This window comes from Diadema antillarum, unplaced genomic scaffold, assembly GCF_040938485.1.
Source record: "Diadema antillarum isolate AM-2024a unplaced genomic scaffold, OU_Dant_1.0 scf00000054, whole genome shotgun sequence".
Classification (NCBI taxonomy): domain Eukaryota; kingdom Metazoa; phylum Echinodermata; class Echinoidea; order Diadematoida; family Diadematidae; genus Diadema; species Diadema antillarum.
Genome location: NW_027270943.1, coordinates 552,326 through 565,755, shown reverse-complemented (window position 1 = coordinate 565,755; position 13,430 = coordinate 552,326). Strand labels below are relative to the sequence as shown.

Below are 13,430 nucleotides of genomic sequence, written 5' to 3'. Positions count from 1 at the left end.
CTTCTTGACTTTCTTCATTCAAGTCTCGCGCAACTTTTGAGACCAAATTTGCAACGTCCGCGCATACCCACCCCCCCCGGTCTGAGCATAGCCAAAAAAGCCCGGCCCCTTTAGGGTTAATGTCCTAAATCCTCTGAAGCAGTACACCTATTCATTGTTCAAGGATTTTGAAACGTCTTACAAGGAAATACTGCAGATTCGTGATACTGTACAAGGAAGTCTGGTTGCACAATACCATGCTTGTCATGGCCATTACATTTTCCTTGGTATGAGCAGACCCTTGTATCAGACAATACAACACACACACACACACACACACACACATGCACAAGATGTGTCAATCATAAAGGTTTGAGATAGCAAGTGTCGTACTGAAACATACAATCACTACTAAAATCCTAACTAAGACACACAGACACTGGAATTGAAAAAGAAAATACAAAGAAAAGAAAAAATACTCCAGGCTCCAAGCCTTCACCATCCGTGCTGCATGTACACTCTGTCTTACTGTATAAGCTGTTATTTTTGTGTACAGATATTTTCATCATTGAGGAGGTCACAAAAAAATTTTAGAGATGTTTTCATGAACTGACACCAAAGCTATCTGAAGTGCACCATAACCCTGGCACATAGCAACATTTTCATGTGTTGTCAAATTTGCAGTCCAACAGTGATTCCTGAAATTTGTGAAAATTAAATCCTCGCGAAATAACAGCTTATACACAGTACGTATACACATCACTCGTACACAAAATACCATTTTATTGACAATGGCCCTTTTCTCCCGTCACTGCATAATGATACAGAAATCTTCACAAGAATAAACCAGTTCATAATTAGCTCATGTGCACGATGGTACAAATTACCTTTCTTTTTTTCTCAGTTGGTTATGCACTTCACTCGTATTCAAAGCAACATAATGCGTATCAGTAAGTTTGCCCAGCGTAACAATTTATGGAATTCGTGTTAAACAAAAAATGATCTCGCATAGTGAGACCTGGTGACCAGAATGATCCGTCAAACAACCCTGGGGGAAGCATCCATTTTTTTGTTTTGTGTTGAATGCATTACAACATGATTTTATTCATATATGTATTGCCAAATACAAGGTTTGCTGTCAGGTGGATGTACTGGCAAGAACAGTATAATTTACAAGGATTGCATGAATAATCATTATATGACAGATGCTATCTCCGTGAATTTAACAACCATCATGCGTCTTGGTACGAATGACCTTTTTCTCCTCATGCGCAAAGTAGAACTACGGACTGGCTTATTGAAGTCCTCTAGACTGAAGCAAGCACTTCATGTTCCACTCTCACAAAAGTCAAAGTTATTTTGACTCACAATTTTCAATACTTTTAAAATAATGAACCACAACTAACAGGAACTATGTGTATATCAATGTCTGTCAAGTATGTTTCTATTCAGGTTGGTGTTTATGACGATTTTGTCCATAAACTGCTAAAACTTTCTGTTGAGTTTGATTGATATGACATAGCATGGAAAGGCAATGCATGTGTACTACAAAACAATCAATGCAAATGAAGTTGCATTGTTCTGTGTGTGTTAATGTGTGTGTCATCGAGGATTACTGCTGTCATGCCAGCCAATATCTAGTTTAAACAGCACAACCATATACAACTACTGTAGCACATCCTAATAACCCGATCACCACAGCCATCGAACCATGCCATTTTCTTAATACCAAATACATGTACACCCTAGTTGTAATGTTATGGACATTATTCATTTACACACTGGCACACAACCACACAAAAACTACCTTGGCTTTCAATCGGGACTGCTGTAGCTCATCCACCACTGTCACTTATACCGTAAAACATATCAACATAAGATAAATCTAAAACAGCAGCTGAATGTATGCAAAGAATAATGCAAAACACAAATAGATATGTTGAATAATTTTTGAATCTCATATATTTTATTAATTTATAGCCTCCTCATCAGGAGCACCAAACAGCAACCACCTCCAACATGGATTCTTCTGAAGAATTCCAACAAAAAGTTTAGATGTTGGGATAAAAAGCATTTTGTCCTTTCCTCCTTTCATAATCGTAATTCAATTTATTCCCACATGAGTTCAGTGTGCCACACTCATCACTGAGTATATTTTTTTTGTAACTGAAAAGGCAAAAGTCACGGACATGTAGCTGCAAGCACATAAAAACACACTAATACATGTACTACTGCTCCACAGACACATGAGCTGTGTAAAGTTGCAGTGCAAAAGCAAAACCCTTTATCAAGTTTGAATAACATTAAGCTTTTGAACATGCAGTTATCTGAACAATGACAGGTTTGTCCACACTCACAGTTGCAGCAAAATCAAATTCACCAAGCATGCATAAAAACCTGATTATTAATTTTCTTTCCAACTTGTGTGGTCCTAAACTGAATTCATCAGTCCTGCAAAATGTGGTAATTTTTTTGTTTAGACACTAAAATCAAGAAAATTGCGATGATATGCTTGTATGGAATCCATAAATGGTCCTCAAGTAGACACACAGCAAATATTTGGCATGTAAACTTGTTGGTAGACAATACATGGTACTTCTGCATTTTGCACATTAGAATGCAATTCTTAGCGGCATTTCTTTTTGAAGCAGTAGTGATCAATTGTTTTTAGTCTGTCAGCATGTTTATAATTGCTATTTCTTATTCATTCAATCAAAAGGCCTAGGTCATGTGTATCACAAGACGGAGGTGTAAAAGGAGGGCATAAATATGATCTTTTACAGCTTTCCTTCCCTTCTTTCAGGATTGATGCTCAACAAAAGAGCTTAATCAAGCTCTGTTAAGAGAACAATGAATATTTATACATCCATATTCACCAATGTCACATATTTTGAATATTACCAGCAGCAACCTCCAGGCTTCAGAATAAGCAATGACCATGCAGAATACAAGTACATTGCTTTGGTGCAATAGACTGCAGTAAGGTTCCTAGAAAATGACACTTTCAGTGCATTTTGTTACCCACATGCAGAAGCCCAGCCATATGATGACGGTCACTGCTGTTTGTTAATATTTTTTGACCCACACCCTCCTTTCCTACCGGTCAGTGAAAGTGGAGCCCCCCAAGCCCGGCAGCGGATGCATGCGATGATAGAACAGATGCAGCCTGGCTGGTTTCCAATAGCAACCGAGCTTCTCTCAGCCAGTCTTCTGCCACACTGCGTGGCATCCCGGTGAGCTGGTTGGCGTACCTCAGTGCCTGCTCAAGATTGCTGTTCTCCAAGTGGTAGGAGGTGTAGGCCACTAGCTTGAATGTGTCCAGCGTTGCTGGGTCAACCGTCTCCTCGGGGTTGGGTGGCAGGGGGTCGTTGAGGACCAGCATGGACTGGAAGTAAGATAGAAAGTAGGAGAACATGTTCCCTCCGACGGCATCCATCATGGCAACACGGCGGCAGACACGTTGGGTGTGGTCCCATCTTTGTCGAAGCGAGTCTTCTGTGAACACTCCCCTGTATCATTAAAGAAATGAGCAGTGTGTATTTAGTATGATGCAACCATAAAGTTGAGTGTCTCCTACTGTCCTAGCAATCACTAGTTTGTCATGCAGTTTTTGGAGAGCTAACAAAGCAACAGGGTGGCGAGAAATGAACCTAGATTTTACTGCCAAATACAAGAATTATTCTCCACGCATGCACCATTTCCCATTTCTCAAAAGATGGAGATTCTTGAAATGCAAAATGACAAAATTACCAGTCACTTATCAGTCATGTAAGCCTCTTTTTGGTAATTTCTGTAGATACAATGTCCATTTTAATCTCCTTTTGTTTAGATTGAAGGAAAACACACAGCATATCCAGAACAATATATTTATTATGCCGCTTCTAATGAAATACAATCAAGGAATTCTACATCTACTATAAAAGTGGGTATTTTTGTGCAAATAATTTTTCACACTTGGCTGAGCAATATGTTTTTTAATTCCACATGAATACATTACATAGTACTGTATACGCCATATATTTCACGAGTCTAAACTTTCGCGAATCGGGAATTCCCGATGATTTCGCAAGTGGTTAAATTCTTGATCGTGGAGTCCTGTACTGAACGAAGAAGTGTACACACATACGTCACATTCACATGGGGATCAGAGCCAATATTTTCGTGTGTCTTTAATTTCGCGAATAGCACCTGACTCGCAAAATTCACAAAAATAAAAACCTCGCGAAATATACAGTAATTTGTGTTAACATAGCAAGCATACATATTTGCACACTCTTATTTTCATGCTAGTTCTGGTCATGCAAAATACTTGAACATTTCTACACTGCAAAAATTTCCACTCTTACAGTATACTTCCAGATTAGTATCATACTTTCACTTCAAAAACAGAGAGGTGTCAGGGGAATGTAAGTGTGGAAAAAGAATGCTACAAGATATCAGCTCTGAACCACATCAATGCCTTCTGTAAACAGGTCTACATGAAAACTACAAACATGAGTGATACTTGATTTCAAACAAAGAGTATCAAGTCAGTGACTGAGCACAGACTGCTCATCCCCCAATTTCAGAGAACTACTACCATATATTGAACGACACACTTTGCTCTAAGGAGACCTGCTTAGTGTTTCCAGTTAATTCATTCATTTTTTCTCCCCAAATAATATGAAATATTAGTTGTTGTTTTTTTAATCTTACAGGACACTTGTTGGCTAAAAGAGCAAACTCCAAGTTCCACCAAACATGTCTTTGCCTACATCTCAACTTATATTGCCCTAGATAGGGCAACAGCAGTCAGATATTGCTCTAAAGGCATCTGTACACATGTCACAATTACCTTGCTCCACTACTCACCTTGTGAGGGCCTCCTCCGGTATTGTTTGGATGACAGAGTTAACAAATTTGTTGTTGGGCGAGGCTTCTTGGATTGCACCGATCTCACTAGTCAGAGGTTTCAGCCTTCCCTCCCAAGATTCTTCCTCAGTATTACCTGTATCAAATATCAAAATAATGCTTCATTACCATCCTTTACACCTTGTGCCCTTGTGATATTGGAGCATTTAAAGAAAAAAAAAATGACAACATTGTGATATGAGATCATTCTGCTTAAAAATTAAATAAACATTTGTTCAAAATGTATGGTCTCATATCATAACAACCTTCTGTTTGAATTTCACAGGCTGGGCACATTTGAAACTTAACTTTGTGGTTTCATGAAGCATTTTACTATGGTGTTTTGAATTGACCTATTGTGTCTAAATGCCTAATCTCTTGCACAATTCATGGCATCTCAACTTCGACTCCATTTTTTTCCCCCAAATCTGTGTTGATCTGGTGGCTGGCGGTGTGACCCCTTCTGTGGTAGGTTATGGAAATGATATGGCACAAATTTAACTTTCATGCACACCTTAGAATGGGGAGAAACTACTAACAATGAAATCAGAAAGTCCCTGATGAGCATTTCTATGACATGACTTTGTGGTTGCGGCCACATTGCAGCATAGACAACAAAGTAGGTGATGTCAATCTTGCATCGTATAGCTGGACACTCTGTTTGGCCAGTGCTGACATAAACTGAGTGACCAATCCTTATCAGCTTGCAATGCTATTGACATCACTCTCGAGTCTCCAGGTCTCCTTTGGAAACTTTACACAAAGTATGGGGAAATACATAAAAAAGTTACCATTTACTACAATATTACATCACATACTCAGAATGATTTGAATATGATATTGCCTTTGTAGATCATAATGAGTATGTTATCAAAGTCAGTAAAACTTGAAAGAGATGCCACCTCCCATTGTTCTGCAGGTTGCTCCCTGTATAACTCACAATGCATGCCCATAGATAAGGTTACCTGTTACAAGAGTTCGCTTGAGGGTTTCACAAGCCAACCAGAGCTCCTGGGCCTTACGGTTCTGCATCTCAAGTCCTGCTCTTCCTGTGTAGAGAATAATAGGAGGAAAAAGATGAACGTACACCCAAACTTTATTTTTTCTAATGGCAAGTATACCTCGGTATTGACAAGAATCCTGCTTCCTTATTGGCTGACATAGCATCTTTTTACGAAATGATACCCTGAATGTTCAGATTCAGATTTCAGACTTACATTGTGTAGTATTTAGTACCCTCGCATTAATGGGGAATCGCATGCAGCTAACAAGTTACTCATACAATTCACTCTAGTAAAATGGATATTGCTATGGCCCAATATATCTTGATAAATGTAATTAATTATATAACTGGTAAAGCATCACCTAGTATAACTACATGATAGGGTATGCTCCCGCAGCTAACAATCTGTGCATGTGAATCACTCTAGTGCAATGAATTCTGCTATGGCTTGATATTATATTGTAATCAATGTAACATGTTATAAAACATCATGTAGCAACCATGATCGGGTATGCCCCGAGATTGCAATACACAGTGGCAATCTTTACTTCGAAACATTACTGTCTAACTAGTGACATCTTAAAGGGACTGTACAGTACTGGTTGAGGTGGGGATTCATTTTTTGAACATTCCTAAGTGAGATAATGAGAAACCTCTTATAAAATATGAAAGAGCATGTAATTCTAAGAAGGATTCAACATTCATTTGATGAAAATTGGTTTTCAAATGGCTCAGATATCCAAAAAAGTGATAATAATAAAAGGCGACAGGCCACGCCTTTTAGGATCTCTTTGTTTCACCTTGTTTTTGGATATCTCAGCCATATCAAAACCGATTTTCATCAAATAAACTTTTGATGCCCCTTAGAATTGCATGCTCTTTGACATCTCATAGAGTGGTTTCTGAATATCTCGCAAAACGCTAAAAGCTAAATCCTCACTTTGACTAGAACTGTACACACCCTTTAACTCAGCGAATCCTTTAAGTTGATTAATTCTTACTGCCACAGCAGCAGCCTACTGAGAAGCAGTTGTTACACTCAACATTCCACACGACAACTCGTAATGCAGGTTGTGCTATAAATTTGATAGCACTTGAGGTCTGCTAAACGGTCAAGGATCTAAATAAGGAATTAATGATGGCTGGATGATGCAAGGAATATACAGGGTGAAAACTCACCATCAATCGCAGCTTCCACCCCTCTCAGCTTGGCCATGGCTCCAGTCAGCTGCTGGTGGTAGTTATCTCGCTCTTGGTCTCTCACTGCTGACTCCTGCACCTGAAGCAGCTTGTCAAAATCCCCCTGCTGCTGCTGCAACACGTCTGAGAGATGGTCGCTGTGGGCTGCTGCCTGCCGCCTCAGCTGGAGCCGCAGTTCCTGCTCCGCCTGACTCAAAAGGTCCTCCTCCTGGTAGAATGGCACCGAGGACAGATGATAGGGGAAGGACGGTGAGGGAATGAGGGTGAAGGAATAAGGGTGGAGGAAGGAGATACGGGAGAAAAAGATGGGGGGATGGGGGAAGGAAGGTGAGGAGGATGGGGTACAAGGTTGGGAAGAATGATTGATCAAGTAAAAGAGGGGTGGGGAAGAGAGAATGGGGAAAGGGCAATTTCATATCATACTGTCATCCATTTTGAAATGACACATTTACATATTGTTTCAAAGTACGATTTGTCTACCAAACTAAAACCTCATCACCATCAATAGCTTTTTCATTACACATATCTAATCTGTACATTGAGTGTTCTGAAGGTCAAGTGATAATTCTGAGTGGTGCAAGTGGACCTCCCAAACCACACAATGCACAAAATAAGTCAGTGCATTGAAGAAGAGGAGTTCCTTCTGGGGAGGATAAAAGCAATTACACACAAGTCAAAAATTGTGTTTTCACATATGACCCAGCTTCTCTTTGTTTTTAAGCTGGAGGCACATAATCTAAAAGAACTGCATAAATCTATCTTATCCACCTAAACCCCTTTCGAAGTACAGACACCATGTGTACCTTCTTCCTGTAGAGCACAGCTAGGTCAGCAGCTTGCCTCTCCAGCTCCACTAGAATTTTGGACTTGACTACTTCCTGGTCAGCCTCATGGGCCTTGGCCACAGCCTCAGCCAGCCGCTGCTGCTCCATGGCCTGCTGCTCGGCTAGAGCCCTCTGGAGCTGGTAGACACGACGGTGGGCATGAGCGATGAGGGAATTCAGTTCCTCCTCTGTAAGCTTCTTGCCTTTGAGTGACGTCCAAAGCAATTCATTCACAGTCACAATCTCAACAAAACATCTCTTACGTAACTGATATTATGAACATGAATTCAAAACATCACCTAAGCAATAATCAACAGAATAGTAACATTTGCATAGGTAGTAAAGTAATAGTTCATACAACAAGGCCATTTTAATGTCTCTGTAATATATCAAAAGCATACCACAGAAATTTATCCCACACATTAAATGACAAACTGTATGCCCTGTAGATATGGTAGGATTTTTTTCCAGCCTGCTACAGATAATATTGACCATACAAGACTGTCATACCAAAAAACACCGCTTTCTCTACTGTTGGATAAACATTCATTCACAGACTCCAAGACTTCTTACTTGCTTTGTGCATGGAATACCTGTAATACTACCATCGAATTGCCAAAAAATCCACATCCAATGCAACACTCTCTTCAAGATATGTTAGGGGCATCATGTTACTTCCTAAGATATCAAGGACATTATCTCACACATCCTCTAAGACAATGGCAGCTGAATACTTTGAGGAATTGAAAACCTTTTTTCTCGGCATGTGCATCACTGAAAAATAAATCCATACAGTAACAACAAAGTCAAAAGATAAGGAACATATTTTGATATCTCAGTTGTACGCCACCTAAGGTTATTGAAAAGAAACAGAAGATTCAGAAAACTAGTGCAGTTTTCTTCAAACTTCAACTTTTTTTCTTGTTTTGATTCCATCTATTTCTTTTAAACAGCTTTCCCTTGGGGGTAGATTTTCGTTTCCTGATATGTCAAAGACGACGGCAATGATAGCAAATCTCACCTTTTTGGCCAATCTGCACCTCAGGCATCAAACTCTGCAGCTCCTTCTTGAAATCCTCCCGTCCCTTCTCGATCAGCTCATGGAACTTCTTGAGTATGAGGGCCTCACTCTGTGCCTTCACCACCTTCATGAAAAGAATGCCCAGTCGTTACAGACTTTTGAATCCTGCTGATAACATTTGAAAAGCTGAACATCTACCATCTAACGACTGTCTAAACCTACTTGGAAACCAGAAGATTGGTTCATCCTATTCATACAATGGAAAGTGAGAGACAAAGCCAACCTCTTGAGGTTACAGTGCACTCCCGTTATAACGAACACGGTTATGACAAAATTACGGTTACAACGAAATAAAACTTCAGGCCGCAAAATCATTGGCTCTACATATTTTTATAGTTTATTTGTTTGCTTAAAACAAAATTTCGATGTAAAGAAAGATATCTGCCGGTCACGAGGACTTCGTTTTAACGGAAGTCCATTGTAGTACCAGGTGGCAACACGTTAGCCAGTTACGTCCCCCAGGCACTTGTGCGCCAAATGAAAAAAAAAAGAAGAAGATGGAATCCATACTTGATTCAGATGCGTCACATGACTTATATTACACCACAGGTACAATTCTATCACTGATAAACCTGTGTGCCACATTATCCTGAAGCCGCATCACAAGCTTTTTGTTCTTTTTTTTTTAAACATTCTGTTTTTCAAGGCCTTGTAAGTCTTTATACAAATTTTTTGCTACACATACTATGAGCAAAGTTGGAGAGAAAATTCTATGCTTTGATGCAATCTAAGTTTTATGACAAAGCTTTGATTATATTTCATGCAACTAGACAGTAGCTATGTTCTTTTGTCAACGTCTGGAAGGCATGACTTTGCAGACACAAGCATGACATAAAATTAGAATTTACTAAAAAACCCTTAATATGGAACACCACTACCTATTCAAACACAAGGTAAGGCAAGTTACATGTTTGAGGAATGGAACTGTGTTCAAGCTTTCATTGTACTGTGGCATTTGGCTATTTATCCATTGGTTTGGGGGTTTGTGCATTATGAGCAAAGTATGCAAATGTGGCATGCTGTTGACCAAGTCGGGCATGCGAACATGGCACATAAAGAGTTAAGAGCATAGAATGTCATAGCTAGGGTACTAGAAGACACTCTATCAGTGCATCTGACTAGCATGAAATTCACTTTCTGCTTTATACCATACAGTAAGATTCACATATAATGTCATGTTGCAAGAATATACCTCCAGTTGACGATAGTTTGCAATCTACTGTGAATTTAGATATTTTCGTGCTCGGGTGAGTAAAATGAATTTGGCATGTTTCTAATTCCACAGAATCAAAACATTACATAGCGGTACACATGACAGGCAAAAATATTCACATGCTTTTATTTTCAAATTAGTTTCAAGTTGCACGAAAATTTCCACACCACAAAATATTTCCACTTAATAATGTCTTCCCAAGAAGATTTTCTTCTTTTTTTTTTTGGTGAAACTTGGAGTTCTTTTTACACACGTATGCAAATACTCTACTTTACCTCAGCAGTGGCTGAGTCAAGGTCATAGGTCATCTGGTTGAGGCTTTCCTGGGCTCCTATGAGACGTGGGCTGGGACCAAACTTGGATTTAGTCTGCTTAGCCTCCTCCAAGACTGTCTTGAGTTTGGCCAGAGTCTCCCTGGTTGAGATACACAGAAACAACATGGACAACACTTGTTCATCATCTGCATGACATGTGACCGACATGTGACTGCCATACAAGGACAGGCATGTGAAGCTCCCCACCAAGTGATTATCGACATTCAAATGCTTTCTCTAGCGAAGCGGTGCCTCCACATATGTGACCCTGCACCTCAAAACAAATAAAAAGTCGCCAGACATGAATTTTTAGTTAAGAACATATTCTGAAAAAACAGACTTTAAGCTTTAAAATGATGTATAACTCAAATCAAATGGACTCTCCTAACCTATCCAAATATTGGAAAGAAAGCACAAACTCAGGAAAAGTGTGAACTGAGAAAAGAGGCTCTGAAGTACAGTGTCTATTCAAGCGCTTAATCTTTACCAAACCGTGCTGGCTGTGCGATAAATGGGACAAAACACAGGAAGTAAACCACCAGAGTAACAACAATGAAGGGATTATTAGATTACACTGAAATTAAGCATGCCTCATTAACACATTCTGTCCATAGTTAATGTCAACTTTCAAAGCAGTAGCACCATCCTCTCAAAAGTTATTAGAGTTGAAAGTGAAGAGTGTGGACAAGGTTTTTCAGAAATGAAAAAGGGATTCTAAAGACACACCGAATCACACTATTCTACCAAAAATGTTCGAGATAAACTGCTAAAAAAACACACTTTCCTGCCCGTTTTATGATACCAAATTTTAGCATAATGTAAAAGAAGACCCGCTCTTTCAGAAAATATGAAAAAGTAAAGTTCGGCTAGGTTGACCCATTTCACTTATTTTCAGTCCTCACGCAATATCAGTGTGAGCAACTTTATGTTCGTTTTGAGGTGCAAGGTCACATATATAAATTGTCTCTGTTTTAATTTTGCTATGTAAGGCAAAACATGTGAAGCCCTATGTGAAACTCTAGGATGCTTCAGGGAAGCCACACATCCCTGTACACAAATCATCTGCCTTCATTCCTTAACTTCCCACTAGCATTTATCCTACATTTTCATACCAAAATTATCTAAACCAGGCCAACCAAAGAGAGCTTTTTCTCTCTTTCTCTTTCTCCAAACAAAATTTTTTAGTGTGTTTTCAATTTCAGAGATCTGCTAGTACTTGCAAATATCTTGCCAATTCAGCATGCTGCCACAAGGTTAAATAATGTTGTTTTTTAGGCTCACAAAGTCACTACAAAGATTCCCCCATTCCTTCTTCCAAGGAGTGCAATGGATGGACTAAGGCGCCTTGGCAGATTACATTGTGCAGGAAAACAGCGGCGCCGCCGTTCAGCGGTCCTTTGAGCGGCGCTTTGAAAAGCCCGTTAATGCGCCGGGGTACTCAAGCGTATTCCCGCAGTGGCCCGCTCTACGGCTTTTCCTTTCAAAACGCCGCTCGGGTTCTGCAAACCCTTTTATGAATAACAAACTCCTTGTTGTGACGAACAACTTGTTTAGAACAACGCCCTCTCGTGGCAGCGTCTAATAGAACTCTACACACAGAGTGATAGTAGTGTGTAGTGTAGAGTTGTGAACCGTGAAGGGAGTACAAAACAGAAAATGATATTGCTGTCATCTCATAGGTTCGTCTCACCTCTACAATTTGCATACTGAATGCAGGTTCAAATGGCCCATATCAGGAAGATGAAACTTAATAAAGCATGTGATTTATCAATATGCTTTAAATGTTTGTACAGTGTATCTTATCTTCTAAATAATAATGAGGTATATTTTCGATCTTTATTGCCACAAACATGGAGTATATTTCAAGCAGGGTTTTTTATAATTGTTTGACATTAGACATTTTAATCTATTTGTCGTAAATGTGTGTATGTGTGTGTGTCTTTGTGTGTTTGTTTGTTACTTCATTCTTATTTTTTATTCCTTTTGCTGTTATCAGTGATTTATGTATTACAAGCACATGCAACCAGGGGTGACAGTAATGACGCATAGAATTCGGGGAGTTTGGGCCTGCACGGAAATGATTTCAATCAACTGATCAATATTTCTTTTGAACAGTTAAAACGTCAATCATGCGCTCTTAAAACACCCAATGTCAGAAGATAATTTCAAGTCCATACCAGCTGTCAAACTATCATTCGACTTTGGATATCAACACGGCAGTTTATTATCAAACATCCATATATCCTCGTCACGCACGCGTGTATGGATACACACTATAGAATGGCGTTACCAGTCGTTTTTTTTTTTATCGTTTTTATGGCAAAGTGGCTATATTTTGTGTACATGCACACAAAATTAATCTTATAATGATTTCGTACATACTTGCAAGTACATGTATGTACGAACTCATTACAAGAGGCTAAAAATATACTGCGGATGTAGAAAATGAACAACAACAGCAAACATACCTGCATTGGACGTGACGGATGCAGGCACTATTTAGATTTCGCCTTGCAAACATTTACACATGGAAATCAGCATGTCTCAGCGAGGTCATAATACCGGTATGTAGTCTGTATATTTTATGCTGCATGCTTAGCATCTTCTGAGATTTGAATCCGACTCTCTCGGTCAGCTACTAAACGAACAGATGTATATTGCGTGACTATTATAGAATGTTGAAATGTACTAGTCAAGTATTTATAAATTTATGAATCTATGTGCTATTTAGTAGTTATGTATTTATTATTTTCTATTTACTTACTTATTTATTTATGTGTTTATCTATTTATTTATATATCTATTCATCTAGTTATATATAATCCAGGAAGAAAGGAAATATTAGCAGTTGTTTTCATCGAAGTCCTATGTCAACATAATATGTCGGGCAGTCAGAGGCTGCAGCCGAAAGATGGTGATCGAGAAG

The 13,430-nt window shown here is 39.1% G+C and overlaps 1 protein-coding gene across 1 annotated transcript; it reads right to left on the bottom strand.

The window, feature by feature from the left end:
• Positions 1 to 1,941: 1,941 nt before the first annotated feature.
• Positions 1,942 to 13,025, bottom strand: LOC139715725 (MICOS complex subunit MIC60-like). The gene is made up of 8 exons (XM_071627274.1): positions 12,973 to 13,025; positions 10,466 to 10,604; positions 8,918 to 9,041; positions 7,876 to 8,099; positions 7,052 to 7,280; positions 5,835 to 5,918; positions 4,831 to 4,966; positions 1,942 to 3,488 (listed from the first exon to the last, which is right to left on the bottom strand). Exons 1-8 carry the CDS (start codon positions 13,023 to 13,025, stop codon positions 3,083 to 3,085), a joined length of 1,395 nt encoding a protein of 464 aa, XP_071483375.1. The 3' UTR covers positions 1,942 to 3,082.
• Between the last annotated feature and the right edge of the window lie 405 nt (positions 13,026 to 13,430).

Bases quoted from the DNA above. Each gene is read 5' to 3' on its own strand.
- LOC139715725 (XM_071627274.1), bottom strand. From the start codon at position 13,025: ATGTTTGCAAGGCGAAATCTAAATAGTGCCTGCATCCGTCACGTCCAA. The intron at 7,281-7,875 runs GTACACATGGTG...CCATTCTACCAG, and splicing joins CTGTGCTCTACAGGAAGAAG to GAGGAGGACCTTTTGAGTCA. The intron at 5,919-7,051 runs GTGAGTTTTCAC...TTCTCTACACAG, and splicing joins GGTGGAAGCTGCGATTGATG to GAAGAGCAGGACTTGAGATG.